The 27,368-nt window shown below is 42.5% G+C and overlaps 1 protein-coding gene across 1 annotated transcript in view; it reads left to right on the top strand.

Moving 5' to 3' along the window:
* The window catches only part of LOC106607945 (attractin-like protein 1), a 358,398-nt gene that overhangs the window by 47,277 nt on the left and 283,753 nt on the right, over positions 1-27,368 (top strand). Inside the window, exons 2-7 of the mRNA XM_014205458.3 lie at positions 16,536-16,619; positions 16,852-16,965; positions 17,891-18,019; positions 18,884-19,092; positions 26,523-26,697; positions 27,090-27,177. Coding sequence (XP_014060933.1) covers positions 16,536-16,619; positions 16,852-16,965; positions 17,891-18,019; positions 18,884-19,092; positions 26,523-26,697; positions 27,090-27,177 — 799 coding nt within the window. The remainder of the gene's footprint in view (positions 1-16,535; positions 16,620-16,851; positions 16,966-17,890; positions 18,020-18,883; positions 19,093-26,522; positions 26,698-27,089; positions 27,178-27,368) is intronic.

Here is a 27,368-nt window from a genome sequence, read left to right as displayed (position 1 = left end):
GTGTCCATAGAGTCAGAGCAAGATAAGGTAAAAGCACATTGTCTGTGTACCATTTAATTAACTACTTTGCAGTCGTATGGCTATTTAGCAGTCTTGTGGCTTGTGGTAGAAGCTGTCCGGAGCCTGTCGGTCCGAGAACCGGTGCTCTGGTAAAGTTTGCCGGACGGTAGCAGATTGAACAGTATATGGCTTGGGTGGCTGAAGTTTTTGGCAATTTTTAGGGCCTTCCTCTGACTGATATAGAGGCCTGGATGGCAGGGAGCTCGGGCCCAGTGATATACGCACAACCCTCTGTAGCGCTTTGCGGCCGAGGGCGGTGCATTTGCTATATCAAGCGGGGGGATGCAGACAGTCAAGATGCTCTCAATGGTGCAGCTGTAGAACTTTTTGAGGATCCGAGGGCCCATGCCAAATCTTTTCAGGCTCCTGAGGAGGAAAAGGCACTGTTGTACCCTATTCTTGACTGTGCGGGTGTGTGTGGACCATGTTAAGTCCTTAGTGATGTGCATGTCAAGGAACTTGAAGCTTTCGACCCGCTCCACTACAGCCCCATCGATGTGGATGGGGGCGTGTTCTCCCCTCTTTCTCCTGTAGTACACGATCAGCTATTTTGTCTCACTAACGTTGAGGGAAAGGTTGTTAGAAGTGTGGTGCACTGCCAAGTTAAGTCTTTCACCTCCTCGCTGTAGGCTGTCTCATCGCCATCAGTGATTAGGTCTTCCACCATTGTGTCGTCAACAAACTTGATGATGGGGTTGAAGTTGTGTGTGGCCATGCTGTCATAGGTGAACAGGGAGTACAGGAGGGGACTAAGCATGCACCCCTAAGGGGCCCCTGTGTTAAAGGTCAGGGTGGCGGATGTGTTGTTGCCACCACCTGGGTCCTGCTGGTCAGGATGTCCAGGATCCAGTTGCAGAGGGAGGTGTTCAGTCCCAGGGCCCCGAGCTTGGAGCGGATTATGGGAGCACAAGAGGGGACTAAGCACGCACCACTGAGGGGCCCTTGTGTTGAAGGTCAGCGTGGCGGAGGTGTTGTTGCCACCACCTGGGACCGGTCCATCAGGAAGTCCAGGATCCAGTTGCAGAGGGATATGTTCAGTCCCAGGGCCCTGAGCTTGGTGATGATCTTGTAGGGGATTAGGGTGTGGAACGCTGAGCTGCAGTCTATGAACAGCATTCTCACATAGTTATTTCCACTCTTGTCCAGGTGGGAGAGGGCAGTGTGAAGTGCATTTGAGATTGCATCATCTGTGGATCTTTTGGTGTGGTATGCGAATTGGTGTGGGTTTCAACTTTCAAGTTTTATTGTCACATGCACAAGTACAGTGCAATGCCAGGGTGTCTGGGATTATGGTGTTGATGTGTGTCATGACCAGTCTTTCAAAGCACTTCATAATTACAGATGTGAGTGCTATAGGGCGATAGTCATTTAGGCAAGTTACCTTGGTGTTCTTGGGAACAGGGACATTGGTGTACAACTTGAAACATGTTGGGATTACCAACTAAGACTAGGAGAGATTGAAAATGTCAGTGAAGACACTTGCCAGCTGATCTGCGCATGCTCTGAGAATGCTGGTATTGGTATTCCGTTTGGCTTTCATGCAGGACTCAGTGTTTTCCTCGAAGCGAGCATAAAAGGCATTTTGCTCGTTTGGGAGTTCTGCGTCACTGGGCATCTCACAGCTGGGTTTCCCTTTGTAGTCCGTTATCGTCTGCAAGCCCTGCCACATCCGACGAGCGTCAGAGCTGGTGTAATAGTATTCCACCTTCCTTTTATATTGTCCTTTTGCATGTTTGATGTCTCGTCTGAGGTCTTGGTGGGCTTTCTTGCATGGGTCCTTGTCCGTGTCCCGTTCTTTATAAGTGGTAGCTCTAGCCTTTAGCCCAGCATAGATAATGTTTTTTGGTTTGGGTACGTTCGTATAGTCACTATGGAGACGACCTCGTCTGTGCACTTATTAATGAAGCCCGTAACTGATGTGGTAAACTCTTCAATGCTATCGGATGAAACCCAGAACATAAACAGTCTACTAGCAAAACAGTCTTGTAGCCTGGCGTCTGCTTCATCACACCACTTCTGTATTGAGTGCGTCACTGGTACTTACTGTTTGAGCTGTTGTTGGTAAACAGGAAGCAGGAAGATAGTCATGGTCTGATTTGCTGAAGGGAGGGCGAGAGGGGCCTTGTATGTGTGGTCTAGAATTGTTGTGCCCCTAGTGGCGCAGGAGACGTATTGGTAGAAGTGAGGTAGAACGGTTTTAAGTCTCCCCACGTTAAAGTCTCCACCCACCAGAACTGCTGCCTCTGGGTGTGCGGTTTCTAGTTTGTTTATGGGCCCATACAGTTCGTTGAGTGCCAGTTCGTTGAGTGGGGTTGGCTTGTGATGGGATGCAGACAGCCGTGATAGTTATGGACGAGAACTCTCTTGGCAGATAAAAAGGTCTGCAGCTTATCATGAGGTATTCTATATCAGGTGTGCAAAAGCTCTAGATTTTCTTCACACTGGAAGCAGGGCACCAGTTGTTGATTATGAAGAGGCACATCCCTACCCCTTTAAACTTTCCTGAGGCTGCCATTGTCGGATCATCTGATGTATCATACAACACACACACGCACACACACTCTCAGCGGGAGCGCGATAACATATCTCTCCATCTTCACTAGCAGACACAGCTATGGATCCTGCTACTGTACCTGTGTGTATTGAGTGAACAATGCAGCAGTCACCCATGATTCATTTATCATTGTCTATTCGCAGGACTGCAATAGCCTGGAGGAGACGGGTGTTTGTGTGCAATGTATGCAAGTACAGTACCATATCTCTATTAGATAACAACCGTTATAGAGTTTTTATGGCCGATGCTGATACCGATTTTTGGGGGTCAAGGAGGTCGTTGGCTGCAATTTTATGTCGATATTAAATGTCATTCAATTTGAAAATGTTGACGACAAAATTTCCCAGAGACAGCCATGTATGCATGAATGCATTACTTTGAAATTTCAAACAATAAATGTGACTTTGGTAAAAAACAATCTGAACTACATAACAACATAATGGTAATAATTGTATTTGAATGGTACATCTCATGATAAACTGGATAAATGAAGATGGTATAGGCATACTCACAATACAGGTGAATGCATATTGTGCATGGGTTGCGTTACAGAGCTTGTTTTGGCTGATCAGTGGAGTCTATGGTGGTACAGATGACCCAAAAAATATTTTCTCAGGCCGCATCTCTCAACAAGTCAGCTGCCAGGACGAAACTCTAGTTCAGCTATCTGTCAAAAAAGGGGTGGGTTGTAATTTGATCCTACTGCTACAATTGGATAGAGCGAGGCTGTAACTCCTCTCCCCTTCACATCTCTCTCCATCGCTCATATCACTTGCTGCTGTTTACTGCTACTATGATAACTAGCTCAATGGCGAAGATATTTGTTACCAAGCCATAAACATGCAAAATATCTAGTAAGGAGAGCGACGGTAGGAATAAATCTGAAATGACGATGCAGGTTCTGTCTGAATTACTCAAATCTGCCCATAGTTTGAGAAGTGAGAACGCACACACACACACGCTGATCTACAGCTTTCTTGGTCCATAAACATGCAAGAAGATTCTTAGGTAGCTGAACCTATTGACAACCTTTCTTTTGAAATTTTTAAACACCTTTTTTTCTTATTATGACAATAATCTAATCCAACTATCCACCGTTAATTTACAGATACGATTGCAGCTGGTCAGATCAGCACATCAGTAAGAAGCTAACATTACACCGCCATTCTTCACTAAAAGGCACATTGGAGTCTGCCAAAAGGCACCTGAAGACTCACAGACCATGAGAAACAACATTCTCTGGTCTGATGAAACCAAGATTGAACTCTTTGGCCTGAAGGCCAAGCATCACTTCTAGAGGAAACATGGCACCATCCCTACGGTGAAGCATGGTGGTGGCAGCATCATGCTGTGGGGATTTTTCAGCTCCAGCTACTGGAAGACTAGTCAGAATCGAGGCAAAGATGAACGCAATAAAGTACAGAGAGATCCTTGTTTATAACCTGCTCCAGAGCGCTCAGGACCTCAGACTGGGGCGAAGGTTCACCTTCCAACAGGACAACGACCCTAAGCACACAGCCAAGACAACGCAGGAGTGGCTTCGGGACAAGTCTCTGAATGTCGTTGACTGGCCCAGCCAGAGCCCGGACTTGAACCTGATCGAACATCTCTGGAGAGACCTGAAAATAGCTTTGCAGCGACGCTCCCCATCCAACCTGACAAAGCTTGAGAGGATCTGCAGAGAAGAATGGGAGAAACTCCCCAAATACAGGTGTGCCAAGCTTGTAGAGTCATTCCCAAAAAGACTCAAGACTATAATCACTGCCAATCACTGCCAAAGGTGATTACAACCCTGAGTAAAGGGTCTGAATACTTATGTAAATGTGATATTTATTTTTTTCTTTGTCATTATGGGTTATTGTGTGTAGATTAATGACGTAACATAACAAAATTTTGAAAAAGTCAAGGGGTCTGGATATTTTCCGAAGGCACTGTATGTTGCTATTAGATCTTATCTAATATCTTAGCACCATGTTTATCTAGCCAGCTATCTAGCATAGTAGCTAATATAGCTAGCTAGTTAACACCACAGATAAAAGGGTTATCGCAATCTTTGATAACAGGTCACATAGCTATCTGCTTAGCTAGTTAGCTTGCTTATTGCATGCATGTCCAGGCATGTTGACATAAGCCTTATTATTAGTGAATTAAACTAAACGAATATTTGTGACAGGAGTTGTATTTTGGATACAGGTCAATTCATCCGTTTTTCAATACTGCACCTTTCAGTTGGAGAATGAGCTAGCTTGCTGCTTGCGGCTGCTGTTCATTTTCCCAGCTAGACATTCGTCTGCATTGTGCAGTGCTCGTGGCTCAGGCAGTGAGTGGCGGCTGGCATAGCAGCAGTTTTGCAATGTAGAGGGACTATCGGCAAAGCCGATAGAGAAGGGCTGATAGCCGTTAGACTAGAAAAAGTCAATATCGTCCCAATATATCAGCTCGGATGTTCTCTAATCTCTACAGAGGCTATGTGACAGTAAGGGAGTGGTCCTGCTCTGTCCCCAGAGAAAGCAGTTGTCTTGAACAGGGGACTGTTTTTATTTATTTTTTACCAGGGGACGACGTTGTATAACACTTGAGATGAGGTCACTATCAGCTGACTGGACACTGTCACTAAGCTCTTTGTCCACAAGCTAGATCTGTCTTTGTGTGTCTGTTTGTGTGTGTACGCGTGTATGTGTACTTACCCTTGTGTGAATGTTTTCACAAACTTGGACTCTCTATATGTTGAACAATACAATGCATTTCTGTTTTCCTGAGTTTGGAGTGTTTTTATTGGTTGAACAATATAGAGAGGGATGCATGACTGTGCTTTATTGACACCTCATGATAATGACAGAGTGACCAGATATTTAACTATAGGGATTTGCATATCAGTCTTCTGTATTATTCATTGTTTCAGAGACATTTGAGGAATTTGATAAATCTAAGGAATGGTTGATTTTACTCCTGTTTATACATACTGTAAACCTCTCCAGCTACTGCTTACAGAAATCAAAGAACAAAAACTTCCCACATAGACTCATTTCACACTCTGTATATCTTCCTCACTTGAACCTGAACTATGGGCATGCTCTTCCTCCATGTGATCAGACTAGGTCTAGATAGTGTCAGTATGCATGTGGCCTCTCTTAATACCCTTGCCCTCTAGTGCCATGCTGTATTAAGGAGGTTATCTAACTGGTCCTGTTCACCACTTCTCTCCGCTTCTGCCATGTAGTCTCTCTGGACTCATGAATTAGTACAAGAGCCCTTCTGCAGTGTGGGAGCAAGTCTTTGATCTGCTCCTGGCAGAGAGACAGGTCAGTCAGAGCTCCCTGAGAGGGACAGGTGTGCTCAGAACACTGAACACAGCCCAGGGGAGAAGAAACATGTAGTGTTGCTACCGAGTAACAAGCAGAAAGTACTGTAGCTGACTGAAAATCTGGGCATCATGAACAATGTGCTATAGTTGTGCAGTGAGGAAAGTTGAAGGAGGACAAGTAGTAGGGGAGAAAGCAGCTGTGAAGAGAGTCTGACTCAGTGAGAGCGGAGAGTTGGGAGTAAACTAATGGTGAGGTCACAGGATGATGTCTTCTCTCCAAGGAACCAGAACCTTAGACACGTGTGGACTAGAGGTCAGAGGTCATATAGATCAGCACGTGCTTCCTGTGGTCTCACTAGGTTAGCGGGCTGTGTTACAGTATATCCTTCCCTGTTCTCCTCTGCAATACATATTTGGCACAGTCTCTTCTGCTCCCCCTCCCAGTCTGTTGGTGTGTCCTTAGGGAAGTGAAACCAATAGGGATTTTCCACTTCTTTTCCAGGCCAGAATGTGTGTGATAGGATCTGTTTCCAAGAAAGCAAGTGTGTGTGTGAGAGAGAGGGAGAGAGATAGAGGAAGGAAGAGAGTGACAGTGAGAGAGGAAGAGAGCAAAGCAGGGAGGATGATGAAAAGAGATAGTTAGTTATTTTACCTACACTACCTGAGGAACTTCCGTTTCTAGTCTGAAGTGTCAAGGGATTCACACCGGCCGCTGTGCATCTATCTGCTACACACAATCAATTATTCACTCAGAGGAGATTAATATTTCATAACGGTTGACTCGCCTCCCATACCTCCACTCCTCTCTGCCTTTTTATGTGTCTCCGTTCTTGTGGAATTCTAAAAGGAGGAGGAGAAGCACTTTGGTTAAAGCCTCCTTGTCTTCCTGCATTCTGTGGGAGAGGCTGCTGCTGGCCTAATCTTCTAACGCTACCTCGCTGTGAAAACTCGCTGTTGGGTGTTGTGGAATTTTTACGTGTGCATTTTGAGTGGCTCAGGTTTTCAGGCGGTTTTCAAAGACATTCCATGTCCACATTAAAGATGTATGGGCCTCCACACTTCACCCCAATTTGAGATGCACTCGTTAAATCCTAGTAGCATTTCATGCTTATAAGGCTCAGCCTCAAACCACTCTTGACGATAGGCCTGAATGTGGTCAGATTGGCGCATGATTGAAGTCTAAAAAGACTGACCGTTTATCCTCATGTCCTTCAAAGGCTCTTTAGAAAAACAATCAATGTGCTTGTCCAGGTTAAGGGTTTAACACTAAAGGAAAGAGCATAGGCCTATTAATGTACTGCTAGCTGTATCATTATACCCTCCACAACATCTGTTACCTGCATGGAATACAGTATGAATTGTGCCTTTGATGTCTCCAGCATGACTGCAGGCGGTCAATAATATATTCCTCCCAGGCTCAGAGTAGAAAACACACACCTACACAATATCTCTCTCTCGCAGACTGACATTAGACCAATAACATAAGAGTTTCATCTGAATATTTGAGCTTGTTGGTTGTAGTCTGTTTGGATTGGATAAGAACTGTGTAGTACGGCAATCTGAGCTCTGCCTTCGAGATAGATTAACAGTTCTGTTCCAATCCCTGGGATTAAAGTGAGATAGAGAGAGTGTGAGAGAGAAAGAGAGAGAGAGTGAGTGTGAATGAGTGGTAATGAGAATGAGAGTGAAAGAGAGCTAGAGTGAGAGAGAGAGAGACCCAAACATAACCAGGTGGAAGCTCACTCACTTGGCGGTATTTGTAAGTATGCCTCCTTGGAGTCAGGCTGCGCTGCAATCTGTCTGTTTTACAGGAAGTCATCACATTTGGACCTCAAGGGCCCTGATCCAACTCCGGTCCTGAGTGGTATAATGTAGCGTTGTTTAGCCTATCTCGGCTCAGACAGCGCCTGTTTATAGTGTGTGTGTGTGTGTGTTTGTTTCTGTCTTTGTGTCTTTGTGTCTTTGTGTCTTTGTGTCTTTGTGTCTTTGTGTCTTTGTGTGTGTCTGTCTGTCTGTCTGTCTGTCTGTCTGTCTGTCTGTCTGTCTGTCTGTCTGTCTGTCTGTCTGTCTGTCTGTCTGTCTGTCTGTCTGTCTGTCTGTCTGTCTGTCTGTCTGTCTGTCTGTCTGTCTGTCTGTCTGTCTGTCTGTCTGTCTGTCTGTCTGTCTGTCTGTCTGTCTGTCTGTCTGTCTGTCTGTCTGTCTTCCTCATCCTACCCCTGCCACAGGCCCTGAACTGGTTGTCCTGGATGACCTCTGCCAGATGGGTTGTACTGTCAGTACTAGCTCCTAGCTCAGACACGCAACGCAATGCAGCTTAGTTTGGGTTTTTGCTAGTCTAGTCGCTCTGCTGGCTCTCGGGCCACTCTCTCTCTCTCTCTCTCTACCTCTCTCTCTCTCTCTCTCTCTTTATACCTCTCTCTCTCTCTCTCTCTGACTCTCTTTAACTTTCTCTCTGTATAATTCCCTGGAGATGCCTTTGAAAATGTAACTGTGTAAAGTGCAGTTGTCGTTCTGTCTGCGTCATGCCACTCAGTAGGGGGTTCGCTAAATTCACTCCCTGCTGAATGTACTCTCTGCATGATTCCAGAGTGTGTGATTTCTATCAGTTTGTAGAGCGGTTCCGTTAATGCATATTCTGCTGTGCATCAAGGTTGTTGAGAAGTCATTGTTGTTGTGTCTTCTACATGATATGTTGTGACATAAGGTCATTGTGATAAGGTCTCGGCTCTGCTAATATGTGAATATGAGACAGTCACTGCTCAGCCTTAGATGCCCTACGACTCACCCCCTAGACACACACACACACACACACACACACACACACACACACACACACACACACACACACACACACACACACACACACACACACACACACACACACACACACACACACACACACACACACACACAGTGTAGTTGGAGGGTTTGTGTTCTAGGCTGATGCCAGGGAGTGATGTTGCTAGGTGCCAGTGTGACCACAGTGTCCCAGGTTCCCAGCAGTGAGAATGCTATGTCAAATACTGGGGACATGTCAATGTCCTGAAGACATCCGCTCCTGGCTCTCCTTCAATAGTCTTCTATTTTGTCCCATTATATCAGGGTGACCTGAAAATAGCATTCTCTAATAGTCTCTATAGGGATGTGTGGCTGAAGATGGAGGTAATGTCCGTTAAACAGGGTAGATGCTTTCTGAATGTGAAAGCTAATGATTTTCTATAACACTCTTGTATTTTCTCTTGTGGTTTCAGTCAGGGATGGATTAATGCAGGGGCTTACCAGGGCTGAAGTCCCTGGGCCCAGGCCCGTGGGGGGTCCAAGAGGAAGCAACATTTAAAATATATGTATGCATGTATGTATGTTTGTACAGTTAAAGTCGGAAGTTTACATACACCTTAGCTAAATACATTTAAATGCAGTTTTTCACAATTCCTGACATTTAATCCTAGTAAAAATTCCCTGTCTTAGGTCAGTTAGGATCACCACTTTATTTTAAGAATGTGAAATGTCAGAATAATAGTAGAGAGAATGATTTATTTCGTTTCATCACATTCTCAGTGGGTCAGAAGTTTACATACACTCAATTAGTATTTGGTAGCATTGCCTTTAAATTGTTTAACTTGGGTCAAACGTTTCAGGTAGCCTTCCACAAGCTTCCCACAATAAGTTGGGTGAATTTTGGCCCATTCCTCCTGACAGAGCTGGTGTAACTGAGTCAGGTTTGTAGGCCTCCTTGCTCGCACAAGATTTTTCAGTTCTGCCCACAAATGTTCTATAGGATTGAGCTCAGGGCTTTGTGATGGCCACTTCAATACCTTGACTTTGTTGTCCTTAACCTGTTAGGGCTAGGGGGCAGTATTGACACGGCTGGATAAAAAACATACCCGATTTAATCTGGTTACCAATCCTACCCAGTAACTAGAATATGCATATACTTATTACATATGGATAGAAAACACCCTAAATTTTCTAAAACTGTTTGAATGGTGTCTGTGAGTATAACAGAACTCAAATGGCAGGTCAAAACCTGAGAGATTCCTTTACAGGAAGTGGCCTGTCTGACCATTTCTTGAACTTCTTTTCCATCTCTATCATTTACTAAGGATCTCTGCTCTAACGTGACACTTCCCACGTCGTCCATAGGCGCTCAGAGCCCAGGAAAAAACAGAATGTCGTCATTCCAGCCCCAGGCTGAAACACATTATCGCCTTTCTCAAGTGGCCGATCAAGGGACACTGGGCTTAGGCGCGTGACCCGACCGCCCCCGCCTTTGGGATTTTTTCCTCTGTTTGCCGAAAAGGAGATTCCCTGTCGGAATATTATCGCTTTTCTACGAGAAAAATGTCGTAAAAATTGATTTTAAACAGCGGTTGACATGCTTCGAAGTACGGTAATGGAATATTTAGAATTTTATTGTCACGAATTGCGCCATGCGCGCGACACTTCTTTACTATTTCGGATAGTGTCTGGAACGCACGAACAAAACGCCGCTATTCGGATATAACGATGGATTATTTTGGACCAAACCAACATTTGTTATTGAAGTAGCAGTCCTGGGTGTGCATTCTGACGAAGACAACAAAAGGTAATCAAACTTTTATAATAGTAAATATGATTATGGTGAGTGCTAAACTTGCCGGGTGTCTAAATAGCGAGCCCGTGATGCCTGGGCTATGTACTTAGAATATTGCAAAATGTGCTTTCACCAAAAAGCTATTTTAAAATCGGACATATCGAGTGCATAGAGGAGGTCTGTATCTATAATTCTTAAAATAATTGTTATGCTTTTTGTGAACGTTTATCGTGAGTAATTTAGTAAAATGTTAGCGAATTCCCCGGAAGTTTGCGGGGGGTATGCTAGTTCTGAACGTCACATGCTAATGTAAAAAGCTGGTTTTTGATATAAATATGAACTTGATTGAACAAAACATGCATGTATTGTATAACATAATGTCCTAGGGTTGTCATCTGATGAAGATCATCAAAGGTGAGTGCTGCATTTAGCTGTCTTCTGGGTTTTGGTGACATTATATGCTGGCTTGAAAAATGGGTGTCTGATTATTTCGGGCTTGGTACTCTGCTGACATAATCTAATGTTTTGCTTTCGTTGTAAAGCCTTTTTGAAATCGGACAGTGTGGTTAGATTAACGAGAGTCTTGTCTTTAAATAGCTGTAAAATAGTCATATGTTTGAGAAATTGAAGTAATAGGATTTTTAAGGTTTTGAAAATCGCGCCACAGGCTGCCAGTGGCTGTTACGTAGGTGGGACGAATTCGTAAAGCGTCCCACCTAGCCCATAGAGGTTAAGCCATTTTGCCACAACTTTGGAAGTATGCTTGGGGTCATTTAGGCTGGGTTTCTGTACAGCACTTTGTGAAATCAGCTGATGTAAGAAGGGCTTTATAAATACATTTGATTGATTGATTGTCCATTTGGAAGACCCATTTTCGACCAACCTTTAACTTCCTGACTGATGTCTTGAGATGTTGCTTCAATATATCCAAATCATTTTCCTTCCCCATGATGCCATCTATTTTGTGAAATGTACCAGTCCCTCCTGCAGCAAAGCACCTCCACAACATGATGCTGCCACCTTCGTGCTTCACGGTTGGGATGGTGTTCTTCAGCTTGCAAGCGTCCCCCTTTTTCCTCCAACCATAAAGATGGTCATTATGACCAAACAGTTCTATTTTTGCTTCATCAGAACAGAGGACATTTCTCCAAAAAGTACGATCTTTATCCCCATGTGCAGTTGCATACTATAGTCTGGCTTTTTTATGGTGGTTTTGGAGCAGTGGCTTCTTCCTTGCTGAGCGGCCTTTCAGGTTATGTCGATATAGGACTCGTTTTACTGTGGATATAGATTCTTTTGTACCTGTTTCCTCTAGCATCTTCACAAGGTCCTTTGCTGTTGTTCTGGGATTGATTTGCACTTTTCGCACCAAAGTACGTTCATCTCTAGGAGACAGAACGCGCCTCCTTCCTGAGTGGTATGACGGCTGCGTGGTCCCATGGTGTTTATACTTGCATACTATTGTTTGTACATATGAACATGGTACCTTCAGGTGTTTGGAAATTGCTTCCAAGGATGAACCAGACTTGTGGAGCTCCACAAATTTTGAGTGATTTCTTTTGATTTTCCCATGATGTCAAGCAAAGTGGCGCTGAGTTTAAAGGTAGGCCTTGAAATACATCCACAGGTACATTGGAGGTGTACCTGTGGATGTATTTCAAGGCCTGACTCAAATTATGTAATTTAGCCTATCAGAAGCTTCTAAAGCCATGAAATCATTTTCTGGAATTTTCCAAGCTGTTTAAAGGCACCGTAAACTTGTGACCCACTGGAATTGTGATATGGTGAATTATAAGTGAAATAATCTGTCTGTAAACAATTGTTGGAGAAATTACTTGTGCCATGCACAAAATCCTAACCTACTTGCCAAAACTATAGTTTGTTAACAAGAAATTTGTGGAGTGGTTGAAAAACTAGTTTTAATGACTCCAACCTAAGTGTATGTAAACTTCCAACTTCAACTGTATGTGTGTATATATTTATATATATATACAGTATACAGTGCATTTGGAAAGTATTCTGACCCATGACTTTTCCACATTTTGTTACGTTACAGCCTTATTCTAAAATGTATTAATTACATGTTTTTTCCTCATCAATCTACACACGATACCCCATAATAACAAAGCGAAAACAGGTTGTTATACATTTGTTATACAAATGTGTTACAAATAAAAAACAGAAATACCTTATTTACATAAGTATTCAGACCCTATGCTATGAGACTTGAAATTGAGCTCAGGTGCATCCTGTTTCCACTGATCATCCTTGAGATGTTTCTACAACAAGATGTTTCTATTGGAGTCCATCTGTGTTAAATTCAATTGATTGGGCATGATTTGCAAAGGCACACACCTGTCGAAATAAGGTCCCACAGTAGGTAGAGTGGCCAGATTGAAACCACTCCTCAGTAAAAGGCACCTGACAGCCCACTTGGAGTTTTCTGAAAGGCACCTAAAAGACTCTGACCATGAGAAACAAGATTCTCTGGTCTGATGAAACCAAGATTGAACTCTTTGGCCTGAATGCCAAGCATCACATCTGGAGGAAACCTGGCATCATCCCTACGGTGAAGCATGGTGTTTTTCAGCGGCAGGGACTGGGAGACTAGTCAGGGTAGAGGGAAAGATGAATGGAGCAAATTACAGAGAGATCCTTGATGAAAACCTGCTCTAGAGTGCTCAGGACCTCAGACTGGGGCGAAGGCTGACATTCCAACAGGACTAGAACCCTTAGTACACAGCCAAGACAATGCAGGATTGGCTTTGGGACAAGTCTCTGAATGTCCTTGAGTGGCCCAGCCAGAGCCCACACTTGAACCCGATCGAACATCTCTGAAAGACCTGAAAACAGTTGCGCAGCGACGCTACCCATCCAACCTGACAGATCTTGAGAGGATCTGCAGAGAAGAATGGGAGAAACTCCCCAAATACAGGTGTGCCAAGCTTGTAGTGTCCTACCGAAGAAGACTTGAGGCTGTAATCGCTGCCAAAGGTTCTTCAACAAAGTACTAAGTAAAGGGTTCGAATACTTATGCAAATGTGATATTTCATTTGTTTATTTTTTATACATTTGCAAGAACAAGAAATTTAAAAAACGTTTTTTTTTGCTTTGTCATTATGTGGTATTGTGTGTAGTTTGATGAGGCGGGGGAAAAATGTAATCCAAAATGTGGAAAAAGCCTGAGTACTGTCCGAATGCACTGTATATTATATATGAAATATATTTTTTTTAATGCAACTGCCAACCACAGGAGGATTCAGGAGCCGGCTCTTAATGAGTGTAGACAGCCTGCTTGTGCCTGCAGCCGTTCTTCTAATCGTCAGATGGGGGAGGAGAGGAGGTAGTGGGAACACGTGGGTAACTAGGGGGTCCTGCCTTGATTGGGTAACTAATTCATAAAAATATACAAATAAACTGCATAATAAATAAATGTGACTGGTCAATTATGCGAGTCAGGGGGCCCAAGAGGCAAAATATATTATTTAAAATTCAATATCGACCCCAGGAGCCCGCTCTTAATGTTCAAAATACACCAGAGATCTTAATTTCATACTCGTCGCCAAACCCACTGACTCCAGGTCATCTACAAGTCTTTGCTAGGTAAATCCCCGCCTTATCTCAGTTCACTGGTTACCATTGCAGCACCCACCCACATCATGCGCTCCAGCAGGTATATTTCACTGGTCACCCACAAAGCCAATTCTTACTTGGCCGCCTTTCCTTACAGTTCTCTGCTGCCAATGACTTGAACGAACTGAAAAAAATCGCTGAAGATGGAGAATATTATCTCCCTCACTAACCTCAAACACCAGCTGCCAGAGCAGCTCACAGATCATTGCACCTGTATAGCCCATCTGTAAATAGTCCATCCAACTACCTCATCTCCATACTGTATTTATTGATTTATTTTGCTCCTTTGCACCCCAGTATCTCTACTTGCACATTCATCTTCTGCACAGATATCACTCCAGTGTTTAGTTGCTATATCGTAATTACCTCGTCACTACGGCCTATTTTATTGCCTTATCTTACCTCATTTGCACACACTGTATATATACTTTTTTTCTACTGTATTATTGACTGTATGTTTGTTTATTCCATGTGTAACTCTGTGTTGTTGTATGTGTCGAACTGCTTTGCTTTATCTTGGCCAAGTCGCAGTTGTAAATGATAACTTGTTCTCAACTAGCCTGCCTGGTTAAATGAAGGTGAAATAAAAATAAAGAAAGAAAAATGTATCCACAAATGATCAGTAGTTTATAAAAATAACTGTGCATTAAGATGTATCAGGTATCTGCCCAAGTAAAGGAAACACCAACATGAAGTATCTTAAAAGGGTGTTGTGCCACCACAATCTGCCAGAACAGCTTCAATGCACCTTGGCATAGATTCTACAAGTGGACCGAAACCATGCCCGGAAAATGCACCCCACAGCATAACATGTTATTTGTATCCCTCATTTACTCACGTTTTTCCTTTATTTTGGTAGTTACCTGTTGCCTACATTCGGGAAGGTCGCAATTTGTCCAGCATGCAGCCAAATATACAGCTTTTTGTATTGTGGACATAGACATAATCCATAGAAGGGTTTTGGAACCTCTTACCCTGGCCATTGGACTAGTAAACTCTATGGGTACTATAGCAATGGCAATGACTTGAATAGGAACTATAATCTATCGATTATAATAAAACTGTAAGGTTGGTTGTGGCTGTCAACATACATTTACGGGAAAAACGTACAGTTTGGAAAGAAAATGCCAGCTGTTGAAAAGAGAAGACATATCTGTCTGTACAACCAATAGATTTGTTTTTCTCAACAAAAAAAAACAATTTTTTGCAAACGGCAGCACTGTTTTTCAAAGTAGCTCATCTTGAGATAGGCTATTGCCAAGACACACGCATCGGCCCTCACCGTGAGTAGTATCCTATGGCTTCATCATTAGGTGAGTCAGTCTCCCACTGGAAATTGTATTTAGTAGCCTACTGTAACCTATATAAATATTTTAGTAATTTGTGTGGTATTAAAAATAAATTCTGCCAATCTCTTCTATCATGTAAATTGTGTAGAATTGCATGAAATGCATTTTTAAAAGCAAAAAAAAACTATCCATGTGTGTAAATCCTAGAAAGCCTCTGCTCAACTGTAGCCTATGCCACATCACATGTTATTATGGCTTTATTATAAAGGGGCTTTTTCTTCAACAGTAAATTTACCACGCTTCAAATTGCATCTTGTGCACAGATTTGTTTACAGAAAATGATGGCCCTGGTTTCAGTGTAATTGCTTGAGATGGTTGTTGGGATTGTTGTTCAGTTAAGGACTCCTTAAAGCAGACCCATATCTGTCCCTAGATTCCCCATTTGAAATGAGGAAGGCCCTCAAATGTGATCACATGTAGAGAACGCCAACGCACAAACAGACTCTCAAACACACACCTTAGACGACACTTACTCACATGAAATGTACTGTAGCTGCACCACATTGATGGGCTCATACGACAAACAGGTTTTTCATTTCTTTGCACATAAAATGCAGCAGGCAAACCCACGGCTGACAAATGTGTCTCCCTCTCCGTCTCTCACCATGCTGAGTGCCATTCTATTATGTGTTCCTACTCAGCCAAGAGATGCAGGTGTTTTCCTGGTGATGTTTATTGACCTCATATAATAGATTTGATATGCTGGCCAGCTTTCTTATTCATGATGTATAAGGTGTAGTGTATGATTGTTGTGCAGAGGGAAAGGAGTATAATAACAGAGCGCTTTAATAGTAGGCCTAATTGGGACAGTCCATGTTGCAAATGGGACGACATTTCTTCATTCTCACCTATTTGGAGTTTGAATTAAGCCTATACCCTCTAGTGACTGAGGGAATAGGGGATAGTTAGTGTTAGCTATTGCTAGTCGGCTGTACCTCTGGCATTTGTCATCCTATAGCTTATTCTCCATCTTCTTTTTAAATAGTGACCCAACTGTGACTATCTATCCATCTATCCACCCCTCTCTCCACTTAGTAATTGCTGCTTTTCACTCTTTGCTAGGTTAACAGAGCCATCGGGTTCCCTCACCGATGGACCAATCAACTACAAGTACAAGACCAAGTGCACCTGGCTGATCGAGGGCTAGTAAGTAGCTCTTTCTCTCTTTCCTCCTCCCTCCTATCGCTATTCATACCCCCTTTTCTCTACATTCCGTACAGTATGAATTCATTCTTAGACTGATTAATGTCATTGTTCAGTGGTCTTAGTGTTAAATTCTTTGTCTAATGTAAAGAATCCTGGTCAGATGTGGGCAGTTGTGAAGTTCTAGTTACCTCTGCAGCCCGTTTTAAACCATGTTCTATGTTCTGTCCTCCAGCCCAAACGCTGTGCTCAGGTTGCGCTTCAACCATTTTGCCACGGAATGTAGCTGGGACCACACGTACGTCTATGACGGAGACTCCATCTATGCACCTCTGGTCGCAGTATTCAGGTGTGTCATCATACTCTATGTAGATCGGGTCACTGTGCATGCATGAACACCAAATACTGTATACCTCCAAAGCCTAATTTGTGTAGAACACATGCAGCTAAATAATACAGAGGATTGTAGAATCTACACATACTGCAACACCCACAGAAGGGATTCAGAATACTGGCTAGCTGAAGAGGAATTGTTCTCTCTCTGCAATATACTGTAGGTAACGAGTGGGTGTTATCCATGAATCAATTGATTAATATTCTACATTTAGCTTTTAGGTGTTCCTCCTCTCCAGTCTTTAGAAGCAATGTTCTCCACCCACTTAGCCACCCTCTCTCCCCCTTCCCTTTGAACAATAGGTCCACAATCTAATTCCTTCCACTGGGGGTCCTTCACCATCGACTCTCCCCTGGTCCATCACTATTGGCTGTGTGGTCTTTGTGTTGCGCCTAGGAGCCTGGGTGTGGTCCTCCCAGTGGGGACTCTGTCTGACTGCTGGAAAACAGATTAGAGTGGATTTCTCCACCCTCTCCTATAACCTTGATGTGGCTTTGCTGTGTGTACTGTGTGTGCTGTGCTGTTCAGGCCTGAGCCTGATCCTCCATGCGATAGAGGGATCGATCCCAAGGAGAGAAAGGAATCACTTTCTCCCAATGATGTAGCGAGGGAAGGGGGGTTGTCATGGTGACAGCAATCCCAGCTCAGCAGTCAAGGGTGACTGGGTGATCATTTACCCAGCATGCTTTTGGAGCTTAGTATGCATTTGTGTGTGTGTGTGTGTGTGTGTGTGTGTGTGTGTGTGTGTGTGTGTGTGTGTGTGTGTGTGTGTGTGTGTGTGTGTGTGTGTGTGTGTGTGTGTGTGTGTGTGTGTGTGTGTGTGTGTGAATACCATGTGTGAATACTCCATCATTAATGTATTTTTCTTCTTCTCCCACAGCGGTCTCGTTGTCCCGGAAACGAGAGGGAACGAGACTGTTCCGGAAGTGGTAGCCACCTCTGGATACGCACTGTTGCACTTCTTCAGTGACGCTGCCTACAACCTGACTGGATTCCACATCTCCTACTCGTGAGTGGCCCCAGCCAATACACACACTTTACATTTACAAAGTCCTCACCTCTACAGTACATCACCATTGGGGAAGTTTCTGACTCAGTAGCAGACAGTGGGATGGCTAAGAGCCATGTCCCCATTAAATTGTCTTTCCTCTCTATATATTCCTGTACACATACAACCTCAGACCACATCCCACCCTCTCTAGGGTCTACAATGTCTGTCACAGGAGTAGCTGGGGAACACCATTACAGCTAAGGAGATAGCACCCATTGACATACGAGAGGCGTGTGTGTGTGTGTGTGTGTGTGTGTGTGTGTGTGTGTGTGTGTGTGTGTGTGTGTGTGTGTGTGTGTGTGTGTGTGTGTGTGTGTGTGTGTGTGTGTGTGTGTGTGTGTGTGTGTGTGTGTGTGTGTGTGTGTGTGATTCTGAAAAAGTATTCATTGGGTTGCTTCACAAAGCAGCAGACTAGAGTCTAGCTCAGCCTCAAGGCCTCCAGCACAGACATACACCATGTGGCCATAAAGGTGTTGCCATAGCAACGCTGCTGTCACAGCCCTAAACATTATCGTCTCCCTATTGCTGAAAAGCCCATGCATTATCCTGAATCCTTGACTTCTGTCTCTCTGTCTACTGTACCTTCCCTTTTTCTCAATTATTTTGTCTGTATCTCTTTCGCACTTCTCTCTAACTCTCTCTTGATTCCTCTGTATCTCACTCTATCTGTTCTGCTCGCAGAAAAATAGTGCTTCAATGGATGTCAATCACCTCTGTTAATCAATCATTCTGTCAGCTATTTGTCTTTCGTCAATTATTACAATGATGACCTTTCCAAATGTACATCCCCATTCCTCCCATCTCTCTTTTCTGTGTCTGCAGGGTCAACTCGTGCCCCAATAACTGCTCAGGCCATGGGAAGTGCAGCACAGGGAACTCCATCGCCAGCCGGGTGTACTGTGAGTGTGATAAGTACTGGAAGGGCGAGGCCTGTGACATCCCCTACTGCAGGAACAACTGTGGCAGCCCCGACCATGGCTACTGTGACCTCACTGGGGAGAAAAGCTGTGTCTGTAACGACAGCTGGCAAGGTGGGGCTAGGGCCATGGTTATTCTAATATTGTGTCAATGTTGTCACCATGGTGTTGTATCTTCATGGTGGTTTATAGGGTTCATTCATTCTTTCTTCAATGACAAAGGTAAGTTCTTTGTGTTCTTGTAGATTGAGTCACATGGCTATCTTCTGGCTGAAAAGAGAACTGTGAACAAAGGTGCACAGAGACCATGTCTCATTTGTTACAGTAATACAAGCGGACACCTGGTGTGTTCAGCAGACACTGTATGACAGTCTTTGTGTATATGAAGAGAATGGGGTCATGTTGACACGTTTTAGGATCCACGTGAGCTGTTGGATAATGTCCAACACTTTTTCGACAGTTTGACAGCTGGAGCCTTTTGATGTTGAGTATCCCATGCTCTAACAATCTATCCTTGAGGTGATGGTGGAAGACCACAGGTTTCTTCATTCTCGCTGAACTATAATCCATCCTCCTTATTCATACATGCTACGCTAAATATAATACTTGCTATATATAGTCTACCACAGTATGAGTCATACCCAATAAACCTAGCGGTCAAACAGAAATGGTTCCGATTGTTTTTCCACCATTCATTTTATCCATCGTGGATTTTGGAAACACTTCAAATAAGGGTTGTTTCAAGTAGGCTTATCTCGGCCAGATGTTTTGATAACCATGTAAATCTCTCACGGACAAGGTGACTTTTATCAGTATATTCACCTCTATTTACCCCTCAGAAATGTAATGCTAATTAGCTGCTAATGTAGCTATCATACAGAATTACAAATGTCTGTCTCAAGCTTCACGTCACTCACCAGGGCCATGATGATCTGGACAAGACTGCCAAATCGAGGCAAAGGTAAGAATCTCTGGATTAACTATCTTATGTGAGCTACATTTTGTAATTTAATAAATTGGCTAAAGTTGTTTAAATTGACAATTCTGTTAACTGTCTTGGGCAAGTTTGACATTGAAAATGCATGTTATCTAGCTAGCTAGATCATGGTCAGCTAGTTAGCAACATTAGCCTGGCTAGATGGCTGCAGATTGTCTAGCCATTTTAAATGCATGAGAAATTCATAAAAACGAGTTTAGCTTTCTTTGGCTTTTATAAACCAACAGTCTAGCTATCTAGTTAACTAACTAGCTAACTTAGATGATGAAGCTAGGGCTAGGCGTTCTTGATAATGTTTGTTTGTGTCTATGGGTGAGGGGTGGGTAGCCTACTACCGATGTGTATCCTAGTTATCTGTATTATTTAAGTCTGGCTTTTTTGACAGGTTTCAGAGATGGACTGATTAGCATCTTCTCGAGTCAACCATGTGCTTACATTACTGCAGGAAAACATTGATATGTTAGCTGTTACCCTCTGGACAGCAGATCATTAGTATAGCTAGTAGGCAAGGTTATGTAACCTTATTTAGTCCTACCTGCTATGGTGGGTTTTAAATGAATTGGTATTCACCCGTTTGTTTTTGAGGTAGAATTACTGTCATGTTATTGATGCCAAATTGCAAACCTTATTTGCACCTTCTCTATTCCAGAACCAATGGGTGTGCCTGAGTCTTATCACCTCTCAACTAGGTTAGCTGTTTCAACCTGGAACACTATTCCAGGTTTATATATAGTGCATGCTCCACTCTCAAGTTGAAGTTGAACTTGTTGACTGATGCCATGGCGGCGGCTGCTAAAAAGAAGGGAGCAGCTGCGAACCAGAAGACTGCATCCAAGGCAGCCCTGGACCACACCTGCCCTGTTTGTCAGGTGAGTAGGATTGTTTGGTACTGTATGTACCTTTTAGGTTCCTCTCCATGTGTAGACTATTGTACTGGCCTGTGTGGGACAGTCTTTCATGTGTAGTAGTTTGTTGTATCGTATTGCTTAGTTAATCATTTGTGTCAACTTTGAATTCAATCTAAGCCGCAGATTGTTAACTTCCTCCATTTTGTACTTGACCTTTATAGAGGCAGACCCGAAGACATTCAAGCAGCACTTTGAGAGCAAGCATTCCAGGTCTCCAATGGCCCCATTTGTATCTTTATTCCATGATCAACCTTCTCCCTAGCTACCCCTTATTCCACACTATGCCTTTTATGCTCCATGGTCCCTCAACTTTGGACACTTTGGAACTTTCCATCTTATCTCTACAAACGCAGCCTACCTTCACCCATTTTCCCCATGCTGCTTTCTTCACTTGTTGTTCTTCTGATTTGATAACATCTAGACTCAGTAACATGTTTAAAAGTTTTGTGGTGTACTGTTTTGCTACCCTTTTCTCCTGTCTACGTAGTGCTGTCCTCCTGCTTTTCTGGGGATCAGTCCGAATGCAGTGGTAAATGTGCTGCTCACAAATGACAGCAGCAACATGGACCTGTTCAATTGACAAGAAGGGTGTTGATATAGCTGTGTTTAGAGATGGCTTCCTTGTTTTGAGTTAATGTGTTTCTCATTCTGCTGGAGTTGATCTAGTATTTAAAATAAAACCTACCTTACGCATTACATTTGTCCATTTGTAACTCATCCATCACAATCACAATATGCTGTTTTATATTTTGTGCTGGTGTCAGCTAGAGATGATGTGCAGGAGTTTGCAGGGATTTGTAGTCTTGTATGATGTCGACTTTGATGCTAATTAGCTTTTTTCGAATCTGAGAGTAAATAGAGCTGAATATATTGATGAAAGTCACCTTGTCCGAGAGAGATTTACATGGTTATCAAAACATCACGCCAGGGTACGTCTACACGAAACACAACCCTTATTTGAAGTGTTTCCAAAATCCACGATGGATCAAATGAATGGTGGAAAAACAATTGGAACCATTTCCATGTTTGACCGCTAGGTTTATTGGGTATTATGACTCATCCACTGTGGGGCTCAATTGTCTGTTCACCAAGAGGAGATATCTTTATATTCCATGTCTGCCATCTAGTGGTAATGGAGGTTTTGTTCTCACTCGAATACTGTATGATTTGGTGATGTATTCATACACGTATTTACTCTACTTTGTTCATGTGTTTCATCTAACCTCATGACCAAAAACAGACATTGCTCTTAATGTCACAACCCTCTGAAGTCTTCAGTGGTGTTATGTGGACTGTGTCCATGTGCATTCCATAGGAAGTGCACCTCTATTGATAAAACTAACACAAATGTATGGTTGTATTGGACATGTGAGGCATACACTTCTATGTTTCCATTCCACTCTCTGTATGATCTGGATGATTCCGACTGTGTATCTCTCTTAGTTGGGCAGGATATCAACCCTGATAACATGGTCTTTAACCCATTAGATATTAATGAAGCGAACAATAAATATAATGATTGGGTTGATCCTGACAAAAATGTCCTGAATATTACCAGAAATAAGTCTATGACTTCTGATGACTATAATGTTAAGCAATTTAACAACGTGTAAAGAGGCCACCCGATTCTGACATTGGTAGTTTGTTTCATTGATATCCTTGTGTCAACCTTGGATTTGATGAATATTGAAGATAAATGTGTTTTATATTGAGTGATTAACTATAAATGTATTTAAAAGTGTGAACCACTCACTGCATCTGATTTCAGCTATCTGTATCCCCTCATCTATGATCCCACAAGAGTGAACAGTTCATTTTCATTTTTATTGATCGTATTTTTACAAATTATTTGAATAATGTTGCTAATACAGGTATACTTTATACTGACATTTCTGACCACTTTCCAATTTTCCACTTCTCTTTGGCAGCTGGAAATGAACAGACGGGAATGATTAATAACATTAAATGTAAAATATTTAACACAAGTAATTGTGAGCACTTTAAGATTGATTGATATTTCATGTTTATAATCAGGCCAATGTAGAATCTGCTTACCTGACTTTTCTCACATCTTTCAACTCTGTATTTCACCACTGCTTTCCCTTAGGTAAGAGAGCAACAGAAGGGTTCTGGAAACCTTGGTTTACAACCAGTCAAAAAAAAAATACTCAGTAAAAAAAAACAAGTTGTATAAAAAGTTTCTCCTGAATTCTGCAAATTACAAAATGTATAAGAACAAATTCACTCACATACTTCGGATATCCCCCAAAAATATATTTTACTAACAAATTCCAAGAGTCCTAAAATAATATAAAGTCATCTTGGAAAATCATCAATCAACTGTTGAATAAGAAAAATGCATCTACAGCTATCCCATCTTAATTTATTGTTGGAAATACGATCTATAGTGATCCTGATGTTATTTCATGTCAAGTGAATAACTTTTTTGTGAATGTGGGTTCATCTCTGTCAAATAAATTAAAAAAACTGATGGAAATCCCTTGGATTACATTTAAGGGACATTTCCCTTCTCTGCTTCAGTTTGATCCTCCTGATGTAATGGAGGTAATTGGTAACTTAAAGATATCAGTAGCAGGTCATGATGAGTTTGGTGCCTCCTTTGGTGAAATCAGTGTCTTGATTACTGAACCTCAAAAGTATATCTTCACCAAATCTGGTGTTGTTCCTAAAGATTAGAAAATTGCCAAAGTTATCCGCAGCTATAAATCTGAAGATCCAATAACTTTTACAAATTATCTCCCAATATCTGGACTACCATGTTTTTTTAAATCCTAGAAAAATTGGTATATAAGAAAATGTTCAAATATTTAATTCAACACTGTATTGAGCACCAATATGGTTTTTGTAAAAACTACTCCACAGATATGGCCCTTTTGCAATTTGTGGATAAAATCTGTACAGCCCATAACAACAATGAATACGCTCTTGACATCTTTTTAGATTTATCCAAATCGTTTGACACCGTTGATCATGAAATATGACTTTCTAAATTGCATTATTACGTTTTTCATGAGTACACAGTACCTGTCAAAAGTTTGGACACACCTACTCATTCAAGGGTTTTTCTTTATTTTTACTATTTTCTACATTGTAGAATAATAGTGAAGACATCAACACTATGAAATAACACATATGGAATCATGTAGTAACCAAAAAAGTGTTAAACAAATAAAAAAAATATATATATATTTAAGATTCTTCAAAGTAGCCACAGAGATCCTTGATGAAAACCTGCTCCAGAGCGCTCAGGACCTCAGACTGGGGCCTTCCAACAGGACAACGATCTTAAGTACCCAGCCAAGACAATGCAGGAGTGGCTTCGGGACAAGTCTCTGAATGTCCTTGAGGTGCCCAGCCAGAGCCCGAACCCAATCAAACATCTCTGGAGATACTTGAAAATAGGTGTGCAGCAACTCTCCCCATTCAACCTGACAGCTTTCGAGGATCTACAGAGAAGAATGGAAAAGAAACTCTCCAAATACAGGTGTGCCAAGCTTATAGCGTCATATCCAAGAAGACTGGGCTGTAATCGCTGCCAAAGGTGCTTCAACAAAGTACTGAGTAAAGGGTCTAAATACTTATGTAAATGTGATATTTCAGTTTTTATTTTTTATACATTAGCAAAAATGTATAGCGACCTGGTTTTGCTTTGGCATTATTGGGTATTGTGTGTAGATATTTAATGCATTTTAGAATAAGGCTGTAATGTAACAAAATGTGGAAAAAGTCAAGGGGTCTGAATACTTTCCGCATGCTTTGTAGTTATGTTAATGCTAGAGCACAATTTGTTCATTCAAACGGCTGTGTATCTACCAGGGCCAAGATATCCTGCGGCGTACCACAGGGTTCAATAATTGGACCTTCGATATTCCTGATCTATATCAATGACCTAGCTGCTGTGTCTTCTACCGTACCTCCCATTCTCTTTGCTGATGATACCAATTTGATTTTATCACACAATATTTCTATTCACCAATTAATGAAGCCAACTCAGTCATGAACACCTTTTCTGAATGGTTCCAGATAAACAAATTCTCTTTAAATGTTAACAAATCTACCTTTTTTGCATTCACTCGTGAGAATAAGACATTTTTAAATATTGTTAAAAAAAGAGCCAGAATCTCAATTGGTGGGAATAAAATTGAACAATTCACATACACTAGATTCCTCTGTTCTAGTTGATGAAAAGTTATCCTTGAAAGATCCTATTCAATTTGTCTGCAGCAAAGTGATGAAATCTGTTGTTATCATCAGAAAGATTAATGGTTTGGTTCATCAGGCTTGCTTCCTAACTCTATACTATAGCTTCATTTACCGATATCTAATTTACTGTAGTATTGCCTGGGCCGGTACATATGCCTCCTTCCTATACAAATGACTCATCATACAAAAGACTAGCCACCTCTCTAATTACCTGGCTCCATCTGCACCTTTTGTTTAAGAAACTCAATATATTGTCTATTTATGACATTAATGTACTCCAATTATGCACTTTCATCTACAAATACTCATACTTCCCTGACAGTTTACCTAAACCCTTCAATGGATTCTTCCAGATTAATTCTGAAATCCATCTATATAACACAGGACACTGCGATAACCTTCACCCTCCCCACTGCCGCACCTCACATAGTCAATTCTCTATCAGATACAGAGGTACTATACTCTGGAAGTCTTATCTTTACTTTGCCAAAACCTCATCATCCCTCAGTAACTTCAAGCGAAAACTGGGGGTCAGCCTGATGAACCAAACTACCCAATAATCCCCTCCATGTATCCTCTCTTTCACTCACTCACTCACTCACTCACTCACTCACTCACTCACTCACTCACTCACTCACTCACTCACTCACTCACTCACTCACTCACTCACTCACTCACTCACTCAAACATGGTATACTGAGTATATAATATACAATTATAATTAATATGCTTTGTTTAACTTTTATACTTTTACTCGTGGTATGGTTCATTACAAGCCTTTTGGGCTTACAACCTCACCGGCACACCTTTTTTAAATTTGTATTATCTGTACTGTTTTGTCTTTCTTTTATTTTCTTTGGTGCAAATAAATTCAACATACAGCATAATACTTCATCCTTACAGTAGAACCAACCAAGCACCTCTCAATGAGACAGAGTTGGTGCCACTGCTATTTTATGAGTTGCTGGTCATTGATTACATCACACTAATGAGGTTTTCTCCACTGATATATTGGGTTAGACAGCGTGCTGGCCCATAGACACGATCACACCCATTCCACTGTCTGTCCCCCACTCTAATAGAGGCCAACAGAGGCCAATATCAGCGGGTCCTTCTCATAATTGGGTTTGATGAATCAGTCCCTCCCTCCTGATTAAAACCCCTAATGGTTTTGCCATCAGTTGGCCTCTGGGTGGTGGGGTCCTGTTAGCATGTGAGGTCTTCACCATCATGGCCGACCCCCCCACATGACATAGGCTGTGTTATCAGGCCCTTCACCAGCAGATGGTGCTGTGGTACCACTTTGGTTGTCATCTGTATTGAAGTGTTTTTGATGAGTCTTTTGCTACAAACGCACCTCACGTATTTGTAGGTATTTGTCATGTGTTTGAGTCATGTGTTGTCGTCCTCTCCAGGTCCAGACTGTGCTCTGTCAGTACCATCCACAGAGTCTTATTGGGTGATGCCTAATGTCAAGCCCTTCGGACAATCTCTGGGCAGGGCCTCCCATAAGACTGTGGTCCACGGGAAACTCATGTGGGTCGTTGGAGGATACACCTTCAACTACAGCTCCTTCCACATGGTGCTCAAGTAAGGCACTGACTGAAGAGAGGCCTGGAACGTCTGTCTGCCTGCCTGCCTGCCTGCCTGCCTGCCTGCCTGCCTGCCTGCCTGCCTGCCTGCCTGCCTGCCTGCCTGCCTGCCTGCCTGCCTGCCTGCCTGCCTGCCTGCCTGCCCCCCTCTTTCTCTTCATCTCTCTCTGTGTCTATTTACCTCCTATATATTTGTCTCTCTCCTTCCTGTCTTTCGCCTTCTCTCTGTGGGTCTTTTGCTCCAAACTCTCTGTCTCTCTCCTCTCGACTACTTCATCTCTTTGTCTCCATTTACCTGTAATATCTCTCTGTATCACTAACTTCTCCCTCCACTCTCTATCTATTTGTTGAATGTTCCCAAGCCTGACTCTCTTTTTTCCCTCTCTGCAGTTATAATATGGAGAGCAGCACTTGGGATGTGGTGCCAATCAATAGTGGTCCTCTGCAGAGATATGGCCATTCTCTGGCTCTCTACCAGGTAAAGCAGCTAATGGTCACAGCCCACTATCAGGGTGGATGTGTTCCTTCCATCTAGCTTTCTGTCATCAACTGGTACCATACACCTATACAGGGCTCTATACATCTACAGACTGTAGGGTTCTCTCTCTGTCTCTTTCTGTTTCTCTGGGGTTTTCTCTCTCCTTCACACATAAACTGTGTACATTTATA

The sequence above is a fragment of the Salmo salar genome, chromosome 01 (genome assembly GCF_965601325.2).
Source record: "Salmo salar chromosome 01, fSalSal1, whole genome shotgun sequence".
NCBI lineage: Eukaryota > Metazoa > Chordata > Actinopteri > Salmoniformes > Salmonidae > Salmo > Salmo salar.
Note: the sequence above shows the minus strand (reverse complement) of the source record. Positions and strands in the feature narration are given on the sequence as shown.